The sequence below is a fragment of the Camelus bactrianus genome, chromosome 3 (genome assembly GCF_048773025.1).
Source record: "Camelus bactrianus isolate YW-2024 breed Bactrian camel chromosome 3, ASM4877302v1, whole genome shotgun sequence".
Lineage (NCBI taxonomy): Eukaryota > Metazoa > Chordata > Mammalia > Artiodactyla > Camelidae > Camelus > Camelus bactrianus.
Genome location: NC_133541.1, coordinates 60,140,779 through 60,162,683, shown reverse-complemented (window position 1 = coordinate 60,162,683; position 21,905 = coordinate 60,140,779). Strand labels below are relative to the sequence as shown.

At 33.6% G+C, this 21,905-nt stretch overlaps 1 protein-coding gene across 1 annotated transcript in view; it reads right to left on the bottom strand.

Moving 5' to 3' along the window:
- The window catches only part of RASA1 (RAS p21 protein activator 1), a 96,894-nt gene that overhangs the window by 37,491 nt on the left and 37,498 nt on the right, over window positions 1-21,905 (bottom strand). Inside the window, exons 2-7 of the mRNA XM_074360334.1 lie at window positions 12,411-12,563; window positions 11,282-11,421; window positions 10,571-10,637; window positions 6,543-6,660; window positions 3,396-3,427; window positions 295-347 (exon numbers count right to left, since the gene is read on the bottom strand). Coding sequence (XP_074216435.1) covers window positions 295-347; window positions 3,396-3,427; window positions 6,543-6,660; window positions 10,571-10,637; window positions 11,282-11,421; window positions 12,411-12,563 — 563 coding nt within the window. The remainder of the gene's footprint in view (window positions 1-294; window positions 348-3,395; window positions 3,428-6,542; window positions 6,661-10,570; window positions 10,638-11,281; window positions 11,422-12,410; window positions 12,564-21,905) is intronic.

The window sequence follows — 21,905 nt, the reverse complement described above, 5'->3', positions numbered from 1 at the left end:
AAAACACACACAAACAGGAAATCTGTAGGAACACAGAAAAAAAATAAAACCCTCATGTTTCTGGGGAGGAATACAAGGGCCTGAAGCAGAAGGAAAACACACTTCACTGAATCTTGTACTGCATATATATTTTCAACTAAAAATACCAAAAACCAACAAAAACCCCCATCGATTTTTCTATGCTGAGAAAGAAATTACAATATGCATAAGTAACGCTATAGGCAAAATCTGATTGGTTTGCTTTTTTATTCTTTAAATAAGGACATTAGAAAAGTCTAGTAAATATACGAGTACCTGTCATTAGTAAATTGTAAGCTTCTTGTTTGGAAATTTTCCCATGGAACCATCTTAGAAAAAAAACAAATATTAAATATGTAAGTCAAAAGTCTTTTTTGCCATTGTACAAGCAAATCTAAACAACCAACATAATATAGTAAGTTTAATTCACACTGACATAATGAAATAAATGCAATGCAGCTCATCTCATTTCTTCTACATTTATGTTACTACACTTTGTAAACATGCATAATTTGAGCAAAATATAGAAAACTTAGGGACTATCTATTATGAACTACAACTTCCATATTAATTACCTTAAAAGGCAGTAAGATTCTACACTGCATTCAAATACAGTTGAAATGACCATTTTCTACAAACACTAGAACAGGATTTCTATATTCTGGGGGAGAGTTGATCAGATGAGCTTGAAGGCCAACCTTGTATCTTAGAGCTAGAATAAAGGAAAAATAGGGACTTCAAAGGGTGTGGGGGCACAACAAATGGAGTATAGAGAAAAAACTGGCAGTATCCTTTTCCGACAGGATTAGATTTGAGTTTCCTCTTGCAGGCATTTATTACCTATATGTAAAATACTGAAGTAGGATTTATACTTCAAGCATACAGTTTGTACCAATAATAGAAAAATGAGTCTCTGATCTTAGGAAGTCCCCATTCTAGTAAGAGAAGTGAACACAAATACTGTATAACTATAAAAACAATGTAGAAAGTATAATAAAGGGCAGTGGTAGGTACACGCTGAGGGCATTTTTGGAGTAACAGAAGGGCACCAATTCTGTAGGATGTGTAAGGAGAGAAGATAATGGAAGACTTCTCAGAAAGAGTGATAAACGAACTAAGTCTTTAAGTAAGAACAGGCATTAACAGAACACAGTGGAGGGGAATTCTGGGCTAGAAAATAGCTTGAGCAAAGGAGAAGAACAGTACTATGCATGTAAAGACCTAGAAGCTGGAGGGCAGAACATAAACTAGAAAAAACAAGAGAGAGGACTCGTGAAGACACAAGAGCTAGATCTGAAGATGTTTTCAAGCTCTGCTAAGGTAATCAAGGCAAGAATTCTAAGTGAAAAGGTGATACAGTCAGACAGATACATGTTTCAGGTAGATTATTCCAGCTGTTGGAAGCAAGGATTTGATGAGACTAAAGCATCAAGGAAGGCCAACTTGGAGGTTACTGCTACATCAAGTCCTGATAAGACATGAAGAGGGCCTGAATTAGAATATGGTTGCTTAAGACTGAGAAGAAGGCACAAATCAAGAAATGTTTTAGAAGATTAAAAACAGCAGGACTTAGTACCCGAGTCATGGAAATATGGAGCTGGAAAGGAAAACAGCTAAAGCCATGCCATCTATTTAGTCTCAAAGGGCACTCAGGGATGTTACTGAGGGTGCTTCACTGCCAGTCAACACCTTAAGAGATTAGACGGGGCTGACAAATACATAAAATAAACCAGCAATGCAAATTTAACTTACGCCAAATACCAAATGAGTAAGAATTTATAAAGTTGAGAAAATGGAACAATCACAATGGTATTAGATTTTAAAAAAAGATATGCCAGTGAAAGTGGGATTTATACTTCACACTATGAGAAAACGGGATATAGCTTTAAATAGTTACTGGCATTTGACCTCTTTTTTTCTCTTTTCTTTTTAAAACAAATCTATGGCATTATTTTAATGAGGGACAAAAATATAGATTTCCAGCTTCTCTTGAAATTCAGGAAGCTTTCCTAACACTTGACTCCCATTCTTTCACATCAATTAGACAAAGCAGTCACCTGACTACAGGCAAACACTTTCTAGTTCTCGACTTGCTACTGTCTTCCCTAATACACAGAGTGAATATTCGTTTCTACTTATCACCACACTTGTAGTGTTATTTTCTTACAATAGGGAGACAGTTCCATGTACCTTCATCTCTATCAAAGACAGAAAATAAAAAGATCAATATTGCGATGTGAGAAAAATGGGAATATATCCACCTGACCCAGTTCATCTGCCTACATTATCTGCATGTCCCCTCCAAGCATTAATTAGAATTGGTAACTCCTCATATAGGTAGTGAGGAGACTTCAAACTAGTACAATCAGCAAGGTGCAGTCTCACTGATGAAGTCTATTCTGCAGCTACATAGAACAATAAGGAACATGAACTCAGAAAATCTCTCATGTGTCGTATTAAGGAGGGATGGGGAACTAAATGCAGTGACTGAAAGTGGAGTATCCAGTTTAATATTTATGCTCTAACGGTTAGAAAACAGAATAAGCAAGCACATGAGAGGCAAGCCTTACATTCCGTCCATAAATGCTGACAGGAAGGTAAGAAAAAAATGTTCCACTGAGAAGAGAAGATGAACAGTTTATTAAAGTAATAAGAGAAACAGAATTGATATTAAGGGTTAAGGTCTTTAAAAGAAAACATACCTACAAATAAATGTCAAGAGGGATGAGGAAGACACTAAAAAAGATCTTCAAGGATATTAATAAAGTGACAGCAAAGCTAAAATACCATGTGGAGTGATCTTCTTCAAGAGGTTACTGATTACAGCTAGTAACTTCTGGAACAGAAGAGAAGAATGTGCCCAACAGTAGGTGCAGTAACAGCTGGTCTTTGAATTAGCCCTTACAAGACATTTAAAATCCGCCTGAAAAAAATTATGAAAACAAAGTCCTTGCAGAATCTTATTAATATGGTAAAGAACCATGATTTTGAGGAAAAGTTCTCTGACTTTAAAAAATAAAGCTGAACCATAAAATACATAAAAGATATGTCAACAAAAACAAAAAATACTATGAATAATTCAATAAGAAAATTAAAAAAATGTGAGGAATTGTGATATTCAAAATGTTATTAATGTACTATTTATTAAAAAGTCTTTAGTCATATAAGAGCTGAATATTAGGTATAGGCCACCTTCATTATCACTAGGTCCTTAAAAAAATATTTAGATCTTTTATCAATTCCTGAGCCAAATAAAAAAAAATTAAGTTAGCTCAAAAAAGTATCAATTTTCTTTTAAAATGTTTTTAGGTCAAAGTTTTCCCATTAGTAAGTTTACAATGTATTTTTTTGCCTTTTAATAATTAACACAAACTCACATTTTGCCTTCATGTGGATCCTCTTCTCGGCCCTAAAGGGGAAGACATTAAGACAGTAATTTATATAATTATTAATCCATTTTTATTAAAAGTAGTAAATCATATCTTCAAACAGAGCAACACTCTGCCCTTTATATTTATTTATGCATATATAAGAAAATTTTTTTAAAAAAAGAAAGATTTTTCTGTTCACAAAAGGTCTTTCTAAAACTCTTCCTAATTCCTCTTCCCCCCTTTCTGCAAGTACCCTAATTGAGCCCTCTTTCCTCCCCTTCCTTAGACGGTTAATGGGAGCCCAATAATATAATCACTTCTGTGTCCCATCCCACCCCACTACTCCAATCTAGATTCATCAGTTTCAATTGCAATGCCCTGCATTAACAAACAGCAAACAAAATAAACACATTTTAAAAACCAGACCTTTAATACGTCTCTACTGACCACAAATTCGTCAGTGTACCACCTTTACCATAAGACTCAAGTCTCCATTTCCTGCCTCATCCTACCAATTCTCTGTAGGTATCCAGACCATGGTCATAGATCAACTACCTATTTGCTAATCGAAATTCTCCCACCATTGTAGCTTGTTCTTTTGTACTTAGAATGTCCTTTCCACTGACTGCTTCCTACCTGTTAGTTAAAACCTAAATCATCCAGGCAGGATCTATCTCAAATGCTACCTCCTCAGTAAGACACCGAGTCCTTACTTTGAATAGAAAAAAACATCCTTCTTACATCAACTTTCGAACTTGACCTTACTCAATTTGATACTGCTATTATTTAAGACACACTAGGTGTTACTCATTCCATCATCATGGCTATAAGCATCTTAAGTCCTTAGCCATTCTTTGTTAACACCCACTACCACTACAACCAGTAGCACAATAATGGGCATATGGTTTGCACCAAGTATCTGTTGAACTGTAGTCCTAATACCCAGCATAGGACCCAGCATCCAGTTTCTACTGAATCACGAAGGAAATAACAGAAAAATGGACTAAGTGTACAAGGATTTACTTCTCTCAGTTTGGTCCTCTTTCATCAAATATCTAACCAAACTAGAAGTGAGCGCTTACTGAATGCGCTCTATATTACAAAACGCTAAAAAAAACAAAGCAAACAAACAAACAAAAACCATAAAAACAAAACGCATTATTATTGCCCAAAAGGAGTTAAATTCTATAGAAGAGGTTTACACAAATTACTTATATACAATATAATGGAATGTAAGTAACAAAGTGCTATGGAAAACACAAGAGGAAACAATTTAGCCTAAGAAAAGCATAAAAACTGAAAGAAGGGGCGACATCTGAGCTAGAGATGAATCAAATTTCACAAGGCAGTCTATCAGGGCAGGAGTGTCAAGGAAAAGGGAAAAGTATAGGCATAGAGACATTCACTCATTCAACAAACATTTACTGAATGCCTACTAATGCCAGGCATTATTCTGTACAATGGGGCTCCATCACTGAATCAGAGACAAAAGTCCTCACAGAGCTTACATTCTGGAATTAAGACATAATAGTCTAAGTGTGCTTGGAGAACAGTAATTCAAATTTCAGAGTGGAAAATTTCTTAAATCCAACCACCAACCAAATGCCCAAAATCTAGACAATCTCCAAATGGCTCTTCAATCTACAAGGAATCACTATGTTCTAATGAAGACTATTATGAAAAATTACTGTAAATATTAGAGTAAAAATTGCTTATAACTCAACTTGGAACTAACTACTAATTCAAAGTATATGACTATACTCGTTTTTAACAGCCGTATCACTGTTAACTCACACTGAGTTGTTAACTTGTTCTTTTCTTTTCTTTCCTTGTATGTTAGGTCGTGTCTCCTCATCTTAAATTGGACTTAGTTTTTTCTGTATTCATTGGATAACTTTCACTTTTCTTATTAAAGTTTATCTTGTTAGATTTGACCCAGAGTTCCAAGAATTTGAGAGAAAAGTTCAACTATACTTTAATTATTTTAAATAATCAGAATAATGGAGGAAGGGGTATTACAGCAAGGGAAAAAATCCAATATAAAAGTTTTAACTAAGAAATTTTATAGTAAAACCAACATAGATAATAAGATTCTTCAATCTGAACACTTCTTGCTCAGACAGAATAGATCTCTCTCCTACTACAGAATATAGAATTCTAACCTAGGAATTAGGAGTTCTAATCATAGCTCTTCCACTAAGGAACTTGTGATCATGAGTATGGAATGTATCATATCATACCATTTCCTCAACTTCCCCCATTTTCCCTCAGTATGTTTTACTTCTACATATCAAGATCTGGCTGCCAGAATAGGCAGACAACAGAATTAATAACAGAGAAAAGTAACTCTCCACTGGAGTCCTCCCGGAACAATACTCAGAGCGCAGGTTTCAGCACACTACCAGGTTCATGGCATAATTTGAAAACAGTAGCTCTGAGGGTTGCAAAAATAAGAGAAAACTATTCCATCCTACTGGGCAAATCCGAACGAGCAGAGTGAATTCCAAAATTGTAATATAACGTTGGATATGTTTTGGTGATACTGAGTATTTTATCTGAAATGTAAATTCTGCTTGAACGCTGACCTTTATCTAAAAATGCACAAACTCGTTTATTCATATTGTGTGGCAAGACTATGTATTTCATGATGACACTGAAAACAAGGGGGAATACTCAACATACAGAACCACGTGATAATATATACGGAGTATAACTAAGTTTTTCCGAGGTTACTAAGAAAATTATACACTATTTGGGAGATAAAGATATGAAAGCAAACATGGGCAACCATCTGAGACTCCACGATCAGTTTGAGGTAGCATCATTTCTGAGGAACACCAAGAAGACCAAAAGGGATACAAATGAGCACAAGTGCTAATACATTTTTAATTCTTAGAAACTCATGAAAACTCTCTGAAAATTGACAGCTACAGATTAAAACATGCTAGCTTGGTTATGCTCTCTACAAACAGCATTTACTAACAGTTCTAATGAAAATTATTTGAACTTATGAATTGAGGTTTTTCATAAAAGAAATGTATTCATAGCTAATTTACCTGATTATCTGATTAATCTCATTTATCTCATTAATCTGAAGTTCCAAAATTTAAAGAAAATATTTAGAATTCCAAGAAGATGAAGAACAAAACTTACCACCTCTTCTACTAGGTCTTCAACAATAAGACCTTGTTCATCTGTTCTTAGATTTGTAACCCACATCCATCCATCTTCTAATTCGTTGTGAACAATGAACATATCTCCTTTTAAGAAACTGAAAATAGCAATCATGAAATTAAAATTAAATAAAAATTGTACACACAAAAATGTAAGTAATCATGTAACACATCACAGAGATAATACAATGTTGGAAAATGCAAGGGATTAAAGTCAAATACCCTAAATTTTTGTCCTTTTTCTGTTGTTATCTACATGTAATACTTTGAAGACACTTAAAAATCTGAATCTTAACTTCTTCATGTGTAAAATGATGTGATAATGGTACCTGCCCTATCTGTATCACTGGATTATTGTTAAATTCAAATTGGAATTTATGTAAATAGTAATTATACATATATCACAGGCTTTGGGGAATATCTCCAAAAAAACTGAACTGAAAAATTTGTTTCAATGTTATTACCCTTTATAGGCTAAATATAAAAACATAAATGTAAAATGAATATAATTACCTCATTCTACATACACAAGATACAGTTACTTTAGAAAAGGTTTATTTCAAATAAGCATAATTAGCCTTATCACACAGATGTCTATGAGACTAAAACTCATAAAAAACATTAGGGTTTCTTAATTCACTGAGATATCCATGGTCCAAAAACTACAGCATCCTTTCTCTAAAAGTGGTACCAAGGAGTATGTTATGAGAATGCAGGCATGTTTTTTCTGATATTAATATCTGAGCAGAGGGATGTACACACAATCTAGTTTCTTTACATTGGAATCTAGATGTTTTCAAACTCCACACAATTACAGGAGTAAAAAGTTGCTGATGTATGTCATTGATATAAAACCATCAGTAACTTCTTGAACTCTTCCTTTTAGGCTTGAACAAATGCCTGAGTGTTTAAGCTTTCAAAATTGACTGGATGCTACCACTGACGCTGTACCTATATCCCTATCTGTCATATATATGTACTTTTAAAATTGATTTTCCTTTCAGTCTTCATATTCACAAAGCAAAGTTCTAGTAAGTAAATTTCTTCCCATATCTTTGAAAACTTTGCTTTTCTCTAGAATATCTCAAGCTACACTGTCACCTGGACTAGGTCAAAAATAAGAACTTGTACATGACACTTGAGATGTACTCTTTTAAAATATGCACAGAATACTGCTTTCTCCCTTAATTCTACAACCTTGAACAGGGACCAGTATCTCACTAGCTGAAAAGTGGTAGACATTATCACTTAATCAAATAAGATTATTCCTTTCCAGAATCAACTACCTAAATAAATACATTAAGAAAATAATTATAAGTAAGTAAAAGGGGAGTACATAAGAACAAGAAGTCAAAGCAAAATGAGAAAGAAATGACAAGTTTCATTTTTTGGTCAAAAGCAGTCATAAGTTTTTTTTTTAAATTTCGATTTCTGTTATTGTTGCTCTACTACTAACATTTTATGATGGAAAAAAAAAAGACAAATAAAAAGCTTACTAGCACAAATAACATAACCCTAAGATTCATTCTGTATTATTCTGCATCTTCCCACAAAACAGGTTAAAGTGCTTTATTAAATCTCATTAATATTCAGATGTTTGTACCTAAAAAAAAATCTCAGGTACATACAAATTTTAAAAAGACTTATAACTTCATACGTATTTATGTCATCAAATTAAAATTTATACATTCTAATTCTTGTTTAAATTTTCATCTTTCTAGATAAGAAGTTCTCAATTTTTGCACGGTCTCTCAGGACTCCTTTACACTTTTAAAAACTGATGTCCCTAACAGGCTTTCTTTCATACAGATTATATCTATATTTACTATGTTAGAATTCAAAATATAAATGCTTAAAAATATTTATTAATTCCCCTGAAAATAATAATATACCCTATTATATGGTAACATAAAAATATGAAAAATAATTATAATTTTTATAAGGTTAGTTAAGAATATTACTGTTTTGTATTTTTGCAAATCTCACGTCTGGCTTAGCTGAAAATTGTTGAATCCTCACATCTATTTCCATATTCAATCTGTCATGATATGGTTCTTGCTTAGAGTATATGAAGAAAATCTGGCTTTCTACAAATACATAGTTGAGAAAAGGATAAGTATTTTAATAGCCTTTCAGACAATTATAGATATTCTATGACATTAATCCCAAAACTTGCCTTATGGTACTTTCTAGAAGGTTGGTTGTAATGTGGAATCTAGAACTATGTATTAATGGGAACTTCCCATACTCATTCCAATAACATCCATTGATCTATCTTGCATTTTTAATGGATCTTTTCCCTGTGCATTAATTTTGTACATGCATTCATTTAGAATATACTGGTTCACTGAGCTATACAGGTCTTCCAGTGTAAACATATTACATAGTATCAAAATATCACATTCTTTAATATTACCACCAATCTCATTGGAAGAATCATTAAGTATTTGGGAAGCTGTCAAACTCCTGATGGCAAATATAGGGTTTCCAGAATTCTAATTATTCCTTGAACGCTCAAATTGTTATTGGCAACAAGTACTGCCAGTTATTGTCTTTGAAGGAACAAACTCACTTTGTCTTTTTAAAAAAAAAAAAAAGTCAAATACTCAAGTCTGAATAACTATCGTTTTCCTGTCAATCATTCTCCTAAAATGGCATGCACAAAAAGAGCAGCTAGTTCAGCTCTCAACGTGTCTCTTTTCCTCAAGACACTGAGCTTTGCTACAAAGTAGAGGTGTTTTCTGAGTATTTTCCATTTCATCACATAGATGTTAAAAAGATGTATAGCCAAAGGTTGAGATTTAGTAAAGTAAGTATTTTTTACCGTCTTATCAAAAACATTCTTAAAGGAAACTGGATTTTTTTAAGTGCAAGTGTGTGGCCACCGCCTTGATTTGTGCTAAGGCACCAGCAGTTTGACTGTCCACTGCTTCTGTACCATCATGTAAATGTCACGGTGAAAAAGGTAAATTATGTCTCAGTATTATTATAAAAATAGTTTTGATCTTATGAACCCTCTGAATGGATCTCTAGGGTCCCCAGGGTTACACGGATCACACTTTGAGAGGTGCTGCTCTAGATGATCCCACTGAGAATTTACAAATTACCCAAAATCCTCAAAATACGCAGTTCACCCCTTCTTTTTCCTTCATTGGCTATTCCAGCCTAAATCACAAATAAAGGTGGGCCAATAAGAATTAAATGAGAAGTTGTTATTTTGAGGACAATCACAAAAACCGAATGCCTATTTTGAGATTTCAGATAGTTCAATCTTTGTTTTTTAAAATATCACATTTCTAGAAAATTTTAGTACCTCTCAAGTTTACCACTATATTTTCAATGCTGCTGTTGATTTCAGCGAGAAGCTGTATACTCAGAATCAGTAATTATTCAAAAGCAGCCTTAATGTTTTATGAGAAAGAAACAAATTTCCTATTGTAAAGCTAAATAGCTTATAAAGATACTGATTATTTGATCATTAACATAATTTGATAAATAAAATGACCACATTATATAATAAATCAAATTCTATAGAAATAAAAGAAATCATACGTAAATTAAGTTACATAATAAAAACAAAAAATTCTCATGTCTATAATTTTACACCACTAATAACACTCAAAATTATTCACTCATAATGTAAAATAAACTTTAATCATCATTTGAATACCATTTACAGTTGACACATAAACATCATGTAGCAATAAAAATTAAAACAGAGTATAGAATATAGCAGAACTTCCCTTACTCTGTCAGAGATAGTCTAATAAAAGCTAAACTATTTCTCCTGGCATCTTCACTGTGGCGTCTCTAATCCAAATCTACAGTCTGAACGGGTAAGCCAACACAGGAGGATGGGAACAATGGGCTTAATATTAAAGAAATGCTTTGCTGGATGTTATTTCCTCAAATTCCAAAACCTTCCTAGTCCAAGAGCAACAACACATTTTCTGAGTCTTTCAAATATCTGTTTTAAACGCCTATACATGAAAATGTATTATAAAATACCTTATTTCATCTGTGTCTGGTACTTTTGTGTAAGGTAGAATGGCTCGAACACGCCTTCTATCTTCTACTGGCTAGAAACCACAAAAAAATTGACTTACAAAAGATAAGTAAACTTCTTATGTCAAAGTCAAATCAAGTATATTCACACAGAGTTAAAGCCAATAAAAATTCACATTATAAACTCCATAGGATCATTCAAACTATTTTTTACTGAGGCTCTAAATAACCAAAACCTAGAAATGTTCATCTTATTTTGTTGTTGTTTTTATAGAAACTCTTTTAACCATATAACCAAAATGTTTTTAATCAATTAATATGAGTTATCTTTTAATTTTAAATAAACTACACAGATCATACAAGGTAATCTTTCTCTTATGATGCTGAAGTCATTTCAGAATCCTGCAGCAACTTCAGCATTAGCACTCTGATCTCAGTAATTACTTCTCATTCATTCAGAAATATTTGTTAGGGTATCACCATATAGTATGATAAAAAAAATCTTGTAACTTAAATACAAAGTTACAGAAAAAGTACTTCCTTTTTTTAAAGAAGTTGTCAGTTTTGCTCTGACACTACAACCAGAATTAAAATGTAACACAACAAATACTCCTGAATTATATTATAATAAACACACAAGAAATTGAACAAGAACTAACCCCATTAGTAAAGTGAAATAATAAAGTTTTGAAAGATATTTTATTCAAGTTTTACTTGCCTCTGGCGGTGCAACTGGATAAAGCAATTTTTCTCCTTTAAGCAAACAGGAAACATGACTGTAATAACCTATTAGGTCTGACAGAGAAGAAAAACGTCTTCCACCAATGTAGTAATCTCCACACATAGCAATAATCCTGTTTGTACAGGAAAAAAAATACAGTATAACAAAAACCTTTACAGCCAGTTTTGAAGACCAAGCCCTGTAGAAACTATAAATCTCTAATTTTCATATTCTTTTCCTTTATCTGTGTCCCTATATTAAAACACCACTTATTACTACCTTCACCATATGTAAATTACTTGAGATTACTTCTTTCAAAAAGCTATATGTATACATTTGATATGAGATACATATCTGACTTATAAACCTCAATTACACAATTCATTAAAATATTTGTAAATCCATCCTCAAATACCTCTTCTTACTTTCCATATTTAAGACAAAATAGCAATTTTAGTAAGTTTTCTTTGGCTAAAAGTAACTTACAGATCTCTTGAAATATTTATACAGAATATAATAATTTCACATTCCACACACGTTGTAATACTCTTAAAGCCTATTTTAAAATCTAAAAATCAAGAGTATTACACTTTATCAGTTAACATTATAGGCACTAGATGATTTTTTTAATGTCTCCCATAAAAATGAAATCAAATACAATACTATATGTACACATATTTATACATACAGACTTTGCACTTGAAAAATCTACATGTCTGTTTAACTGAAATGAGTCTGCAAAGAGTTTCAGAACAGTGAAGCTAAAACGAATTAAAGGGCAAACACCTTGACTCTTAAAACACTGTTTCTGTATTTTCTGTTACTTTGTGGTCTAAACGTATTTATTTCCTTTATTTCCACTTTACCAACGTTTCTTTTTAATTCTTTATACTTTAAAAGTAATAATTACATTAAGGATTAGCACAAAAGGTCCAATAACAATACTGTTTTCAAACAAAAATGTAAGCATTCAATAATAATAAATTCAAAATCACTGATTAAATCATTTAACTGAAAACATACTTCTTTCTCCATTATTTAAATGTCACTAAAGCAGGCATATTTATGAATACTACAGCAAGAAAGCTATATAATAAAGCCTCATAATAAGAATAGACTTACCTAAAATGGTTGACAACATTTGTCTGGCTAAGAAATGAAAGTACAAAGGACCCTGGCCTCCGATCACTTTCTCTTATAAGGTAACTGCCGGACTTCCCTGCCTGCCTGAGCCGTTCTTCTGCTATAGTTCTATCAAGTTTTCCATGATACCACCTAAGGAAAAAAATTAACAGATTAGAATAAAAATAGCAACCATAAAATTACTACTGGTAGTTGAAAAACATACTACTAGAGGTTTTAAATACCTACATGTAACTTAAACATTTACATTCTACTCTGAACCAGTCATTCCAATTTTAACTCAACTGTTTTCAATTTCTCAGTCTCTCAAAAATAATCCTTTAACTCGTTTTTTATTTTGTTCTATGTCAGGCCTAATCACCTCACATATACACCTCTTCTATTTCTGCCCATCTCTCTACCTTCAGGATTGTCTATCTGCTCAAGAGACAATCACTTATTACAATCAAATCCTTACTTAGAAAAATAGGATTAAGACAGACAAATGGAAACAAACAATTTATTACCTCTCTCTATATAAGGAACCAAGATGTAATATAACAGGCACATAGTACTTGGGAGAAAATAAAACTTTATTCCATTTTAGGTTTGTGCCCTAAAGTAGGAAATGGAATAACACTAAGGATTACTGTTCTAATTTCCTATTTCAACATGAAGCTGATTACTCCCTTTTGTCTTAAGACACTCTTAATCATAACCACACATTTGAACTCAACTCTTCAAGTTTATTTAACAAACATGTGGGAAATACACACCTCTGTCCCCTTAACTTTCTTGCTCTCAATTTAACTTTCTTCTACCTACCATACCACCTGACGATCTGTTTAAATCACTGGCAATATCTTGGCTATAACTCTAGCATCATCCATGCCACCAATCTATGCCTATAAAAGCCTTACGGATTGATATAATCTGGAGCATGCTTAGAAACAGATTGGAATTATCACATTGTCATGGTAACAAATCTACAATGTAATTGTTATGAAATATTTGTACACTTTTACTATATTAGTCATCCAAACTTATGCTTTAGTACAAGTAGTCTAACTTGAAACATTCAGAGGAAAATAAACATTCATATTACAGTGACATACTTAATATCTAGCCATAAGTTAACAGTCAAAACTATTATGCTACCATCACTATTTTTGTAAGCTTGCTGTAATGAAAGCTTACTATTTGATTCCTTAGTTTATTTAAAAAAAAAAAACTCAAAAGAATTATTTTTAATTTTCTTATAAAAACCAACCCACTTACTTGAAAGTCTGTGTATAAGACAGAAGCAAAATAATGAAAAACAATCATGGAGCTTGGTCATAACTTAATAGGAAAAACGTAATTGTAAACCATTAGTATTAGAGGAAGAAAGGAATGAACAATGAACATAGCATTCCTCTAAAATTTTAGTACCAGTTCAACCATTGTGAAATTGGCATATTCCTTAATACCTCAAAGTAGTGGAGCTATCCCACAGAGCAGATTTGCACACTGAACAAAGGAAAAATTAAGGGCAATTTTTAAAAAGTACTTATTTTTGTGTACTTGATATTTGTTAAATTTCTGTTGTGTTTTATGCAAAAAATCTCCATTTGTAAACTCACCGTGAAATGATGCACACAGAGGTGAATGATGCATTACACAATTACTAATATATAATAAAAACCTGACTAAAAACTTTTATATTTGTGATTTTTAGTTTTTACATCTATGTAGTTCTGTAAGATTCTGGCATTAAAACAGAGGTATACAGAGACATAAATCTAAATAAACAACTTTGTTTCCTGAATATTAGTAATTCCCTTTATGCCAAAAGTTTGTAAGTTTTGAACTCATTAGGCAAAACATGTCAATCCTGATTATTACTATAAACTGAAATTAAATTATCCAACAATTGGTTTATGAACACATACAAAATTGAGTGTGATCCTCAAAAAGTGTTAAAACATTCCATTGTTACAAGTGTCTGTTCTAGGAAAAAAATTGAATGGTCTTAATCAAAATTCAGAATTTCTTGAATTCTCTTTGTTAACTTCAAATTATCAAGGTCAATCACATTAACAAGAAGATTTTAAATGTATCTGCACAGATTTATTAAAACTACTACCAAAGCATAAAAGCACAATTAAACATGCAGTCTTTATCCCATTTAAAAACCTGAAAATCAAAAAATCAATTATACTAGATAAAAAATAAATTAAAAACTGCTTTATAGAATCATGATAAGCAGCTAAAACAAATATTTTATAAATAAGCCACAAATCTAATGTGATATGATTTGATTCAAATACTTCATATCCACTGAGCACTAGTCCTTAGGTCTCCTTTACTCAATGCCTCTCAACTTCTCCTTAACCTAAGATTTTTTTTTTTGGTAAAAAATATGTAGGGTTAGTGTCAGCATCCCTAAGGCAGTGATTTCTCATGGAGAATCATTATATATTCTGTTTAACCTAGCAGCCAAGAAAATGCTCTCTACTTTAACTTTCTGAAATTTGTAGTTATCATTCATTTTATATAAAAAATAACAAGGAGTACGACTTCTCAAAACATACCCTCAGACCAAAGATACAACGCTCCCCAAGGAGACATTTTCCCAGTGGATATTTGTCTAAAAGACTCAATTTAACATCATTAGCATCATTTCAATAAAATGAAAGAAAACATGTATTTAATCATGCCTACTATTTCTCTAAGTCTTTACAGTCAAAGCCTTATTATCTCTCTTTAAAGATAATTTTTCTGATAACTATTTAAATAAATATTTAAAGAAAAACAAAAAATGCAACTGGAATCTGGAACACTTCAAAAGAACACAGAATAAGTGAAGGGTCCTACAGGAGAAAGGATATTCTGAGTGTAAAGTGAGATTACTGAGTATCTATGAACTCCATCACTTTTGTTAAATTTTTTATTCTGCTCATATATGTGGCAATTATAATTCACAGACTGTACCTGGTACATAGTAATGTTAATCTAAAAAGTATCTGGTGAATGAAAGAAGTGTTGAATCTAAAAACACAATATTGAAAGACTTTAGAAGTTCAGTTTGACTCCTCCCTGCCAATGCAAAGGAAAGAGAAAAAATCTCTTCTTCAATGTCCACAGTAATAGTTCTGATCTTTGAAGGTTGCTATCTACCTCTGAAAAGAGTATGAAAACAATTTAGGCTGACAGAGCTCGAAGAAGGATGGCTACATGCACACACCTCACAAGCTCTTCCAAAGAGTGAAGCAGACTCACGAGACTAGGACTTATCAGAAACCTCCCCCCACAATCATGGCCAAGTCTCTACACTGGGTACCTCATTACCGTCACTTGTAAAACAGGGAGAAATAATCTCCATCTCAACCTCAAAATAAGTTAAATATTTGTCCTAAACTCCTTCAAAGAAAACTGTAAAATGAAAAAGCACTACACAGGCTATACACAGTACAGTGTTTAAGAGTACAGGCCCGAGGGCCCTGCCTGTGTCTGAATCCCAGCTCTGGCTGTACAAACAGGGCTAACTTCTTAATCTATGAGCCCAAGTCTCCTCATTGACAAAAAGGCACAGAGTAACAGTACCTACCTCATAGAAGGCTGATGAGATATTATTATGAATGAATACAAAATCATACACTTACAAATTACATACACACATACACATAAAAGACTACAGAACTGATTAATTCAACTTCATCAACAAAAATCTCAAATTTTATACTGTTGCATAATGGATAATTACTTTGTGGATGACCTAAGCCTCAACTGTCTTCCTGCTTTCCAGTCTTGTTTACCTTCCTTCTAATTTTGGGACGAGAACAGGAGAAACCAATCTTTGTTTCTGCTAAGACATTGATTTTAAGAGGGAATTTCTTCTCCCAAAACCTCTGTTTTGAATGTTACAGGTCATACTATTAATTGAGGTTGGAGGCACCAAAGAATTCGTAAGCTAGAAATTCTTTCATTTCTCCTGGCAATTCTAGAAGGAAACCCGCATGTAGCTCCATCCTTTCCCCAATGTGGGATTATGCTTTTGCGGGATGGCAAGAACAGTATGCATTTGAGATACTGTGACTTAAATTTGCCTAAAATAACACTTTAATAATAAAGTATCTGTTTCCCTATTTAGAAGGAAGTTATCCCTGTCTTGCTCTGTCTCTCTCTCTCTCTTTCCCTGTCTCCCTCTCCCTCTCCTTCTCCCTCTCTCTCTCTCTAAGGAAGATGGGGGAAAGAAACAGCATGACATTTAAAAAGTAAATACATTTTTTCCTCAGCTTTTGCTGAGAAATCTTACAGGCAGCAGTGGGGTCCCTTGATTTCATTTTCTCAGACACTACACAATCAGTTTATCTAAAATATAACATCCAAGATGAAACTGTACATTAAATAAGTCAACAGTAAAAGAGACAAATTGCGCACGTTTCAGGAATCATTTCACCTTTAAATTTGGAATCACATGAATGTTTTTATGAACACGTTGTATACTGGTGTAGTATATTTAAGGGGCCTTGGAGGGGCCTTTGTGCTTTTTAGTCTTTCCTAATCAGGTAGAATAATACAGAAGTTCATACGAGAACACAAGCTGGTGTGAATATAGACAGTCACTTAATTCAAACTACACAATTATTTACAACTAACTTGACAATCCTAAATGGAAACTGTCTACTGTAGCAGAAAACAATGAAAATAGCGCTACCATCAGCAAACTTGGTCCAAAAGGGAAACTACACTGAAGTTCCCAGCAGATCACTTTTACTTTCCACTATGCTCTTCCTCCTGGTTATGTCACTGACAGGCACCAAAGTTCTTACAGAGAAACATGTGCGCAAATCTACTTGCCAAAAAATCTCTTGTCACCTGAATCACTCGGAACGCTGTATCCCTGATCATACTACAAACTTCTCAAGTTCTTCTGTGACTCTCAAAGACGTTAATCAGGTTTTCTCATATATGCTGTTCTTTCTGAAATTAAATTGGTTATCTCAGGCTAGTAAGACATAAAGACATATGCTCAAACTACTATAAATCTCCTAAAATCCCCATATTTCCTTTTAACAAACATAGTTCCTATAGTTGTACAGCCTGAGCTGGTAGTTAAGAAAAATAAGTTGACTTTTCAAAGTGAAGGGGGAAGTAAAGAAAAGATATCTTATACTGATTTTATTCAGTCTTTTTTTTTTCATCACTTGTAGACAGACTAAAATTTGGTCACAAGTAAATTCACCTGAACAACCACTAGAATAAGCAAAATAGATGTAGTACCCCTTACACCAACTGTATTAATTAAACTTGAGAAGAAATGTTCATGCGTATGTTAGACATTTGAGTACATTTGTGTTCAGGCAAATAACAAGCGTGTGTGTGTCTATGTATTTAGTTATATATCTCAGATCACATTAGCTCAAGGCAAGAGCAGAAACTATTTCCTTTTGCCACAGGTAACATATTTATAGGGTCCAAAGGAGGTTTTAGTTCTGTGGGAGTATTTGTAAAGAAACAGCACCATTGCATGCCTATTCATCCAAAAATTCAATTTACTGAAACAGAAATATACACAAGGTGGGACCAACAACACAATGCACATACAACCAAAAGTTTATACTGAAGTGCACTCAACCAAGACAGTCTCACACTCACTAACCTTGACTCCCATCATCCTGGAACACAGATAATGAAGGGTAGAAAAAGCCACACCCTCTCCAAAAATGTTATGCACTAATCAAACACATTTATTAAAACAAAAAACAAAACAACAACGAAAGCAAAAGCACAATACTTACTAGGAGGAGGCTAGCATCAGTTCCTACCTTACATCCTCCATCTCGGATATCTGTGTAATTTCATTTCTCAAGAACTACCAATTCTTACAGTTGAGTTTCTCTTAGAACTTCAACAATTACAGTGTCATAACAGTACCTAAGTGCATGAAAACCGGGCAAGGAAATGACTTGTGATCATCTGGTTCAATGCATTACTCCAACATGGTTATAAACTAACTACCCTGAAGGGTAGTTTTTCTACTTAAGAAACTGTTTTTTTAATTTCACAAAATGTTCAATCTAAAACTTTGGAAAGTATGGTGATTCAGTGGCTACCTATTGCAATTAAAATATTCCTTAACCTGTATTTTAAGATATACCTTTAAAACACTGAATCTAAAGTTTGAAAGCAAACTTCAGTCTAGCATGGCCTCTTATCTAGTCCATCTCCAACAAACTATGTGCCAAGCATTGTGCTACACGGTAGGAAACAAGTTAACACCAGAGAACACCATAACATAGAAGTTACGGTCTAGCGGAGAATACAGACAAAACAGGCACCTGCAATCAGGTACAGCAAGTACTAGAATGTGGGGGCATATGGAAAACATCAGTCTTAGCATTTTACTATACACTTCCTGAAAAAACTGATGGCTAAACGGAAACCTAAGAGATGAATAGCAAGTAATTCAGAGAAAGCAAAGTACTGAGAAGGTGAGAAAGACGTCACAGGCAGAGGGAAAAAGTAAAGACAAAGGCAAAAAAAAAAGTTTACATACAGATACGGTAATATGAAAATACTTTAAACTTTCAAAATATACTTTACAAGTCTAATTCTTAGCAGGTAAAACAAAGAATATACCCTCTGAATTAGATTAAACTGATAACCTGACTTGCTGAACTTCTTTCAGTACCTCAAAGAGAAATCTATCTTAAAGAACATTTTAAAAGTTCAGAATATTCTCAGATCTATCCACTCTTCTGCACTGAGCAATAACCCAATGAGGGGCGGGGGGAGTAGGTGTTATAACATAACGCTTAGAGTTCTCTACAATATGCCCATTATCCTCTCCTCTAAGTCCTTTATATCCCAAACAAATCATATTTATTCTGTCAACAAATATTTTTTAAGCACCTACTATGTTTAGGCACTGTTTTAGACATAGATTTCCTATGTTTTCTCAAGGTGTTTTTCCTATATAACATCTGTTTTAATGCGGTGGAAAGATTATGCAATTTAGCCACAGGTCATCCTAAAATTAAGGTATTTCCTACGGTTTTTTCCTCAGAAATTTCTATTTCTCAACTCTCATTCATGGAAATATCAGTACCTCTCTAGCTCAAACGATAACTTCTGAGGATGAGTACCAAATTCTTCTCTAAATCTGGCTTTCCTCCTAAGCTTCAGGCCAAATTTAACAAGTACCTGCTAAGAATCTTCACTTTAAGGTGATTACAGCCAAATCTAAAATATCAGCAACCAACCCTGCGCATGTACGCGCGCGCGCACACACACACCCCTCCTTCCTCTTTACTACTCTATACTGTTAATGGCAGGAGCATCTTTCCTAGAGTTCAGACTCAAACTTCAAAAGCAACATTGATTCCTTCCTATCTCTCTAGCCATAACACTACTGCCAACTTGCATATTGCATCTGCAACACCACTGGAAACTCTGTTATTTTCCATTTCCTCACCAATTACTCTAGCCCAGGCCCTCTTTTCCTCTCCTACTATTTCAACCCTTCTTACAACTGTAGAAAGACTCATCTTCAGAACAGATTCTTACTAAACCATAGGCTTAATCACTTTACTCTAGGAACTCAGAAAAGTCTACAAATGGCTCCCCATTACCAAATGATGTATAAACTATTCAACTTGGCACTCAAAGGCCAACACAAAAGGCACCAACCTACCTTTGAGGGAGAGAGGTGAAGAACTTAGAGGAAAAAGATAAAAAGAAAAAGAGGTTTAGGTTTTGAAGTATGTTTGTGATTGTCAAATTTAACTGTCTACTGCTTACCTAGAAATCAGAATAAGCTCTTCATTGGCTTCTGTCAAGCTGATTATTTTTCCCACAGCTCTTCTTTTATTTCTCCAAGTACATTATGAAACCAGAGGCCCTTGTTAAGATAACCAAAGTAACTGTCCAAAGAAAGAACTGTTCTCCAAATACCATGGCCAGAACAACAAGACCTTCCAAGGCATTTGTTAAAAGCAGGGGAGCCAAGGCACAAGCTCATAATTATTTCTTATATTTGCTTTAAATTTACACTCTGAGTAACAAATTATGTAAGAAGTCAAAGAAATTTGATTCACTAGTTTCACTAATAGAATCACTTTCACTAACAGAAGTCAAAGGAGCAGGCTGCATATTCATTTTTTAAAATTAGGTTTATTTTTACCTATGGTGTATTCTACTTTACATCAACATTGTTTCTTAAGCAAGATGAATAACAATAATTGCTGGGAAATATTTAATTTGCTTGATTACTAACAGATTAAAAACAATGGAAAAAAAAGACTTGTTCTCAAATGCTACTACTTAAATACATAAAATATAACACCAACAGTTGTTCAACCCTCTCTTACATCAGCATTCTAACATGAGGTATCAAACAGTACTCTGTACTCACACAGACTGGGACATTCTGAAAACCCCAGAAGATAGCTACTTCTTTAAAAGCACAAGATCTTTTAAAAAGGAAGTTTTTGCCTGTTAGCCATTAATAAGAGCTTCCACATAATTCTGTACATATTTATGAACAGCGATTATGAAAATCAGAATATATCCATTTTTCTTAGAACATATCCATTTTAATATAAAACTCAATATTTTAAACAATTTGGAAACCTCTCTCTGCCTAGCTCCCAAATATAATGCCCTCAACAAAAGGTGTAATATTTAAGATTTTGTTTAAATTTTTTTTTTTAGATGAGGTACTAGGGATTGAACCCAAGACCTCGTGCATGCTAGGTATGTGCTCTAGCACTTGAGCTATATCCTCCCCTCCAAGAAGATTTTGTTCAGCATCTCCAAAACAAGAGGATTATCATTTGTATAATCTAGGTCACACGTCCATCATACTCATCTGGTTTCATGACATAGAGTATTAATCAACATAAATCATTCCTAACTCTCCAGCCAGCCATAACTGACAACCTGCATTTCCAACAGCTGCCGGACCCTTTCAATTTGAGTATCTCAGCAGATAACTCAAACTCAACACATCAAAAAATGACCACACCATCATTCCTCCCACGCTCCTCCTCCTCTTTCTCTCCTGTTTCTCATCCTTACATATGTCACACATCAATCAACTCATCCAAGCTATTAGGTAGAACCATATATTGCTGTTTTTTTAAGGTTAAAAAAATTACATATGGTTAAACCTATTGGAAACCTCTCTCACAACAGTATCTCTGACTTATTCCTCTATTCTGTGTCCTACATATCCAGTCAAAGAGCCTTAACAATTCCTACTTCTCAATACCCTTTCATCTATCTAACCACTTCCTTTCCCACTGTCTGTCAGTATCCCTCCTCACCACACCCTGTAGTAGTTCTGCATGAGGTCTTTGAGCTTCACTGCTCTTGCATTTCCTTATACACCTGTAATAACGCCTCCCAAAACAGCTATGCCTGAATCACAACTCAAAAACAAACAGTCCCATTGCTTATAGAATAAAATCCAAACTACTGACATGGCATTCAGTAATTCTTATGACTTTG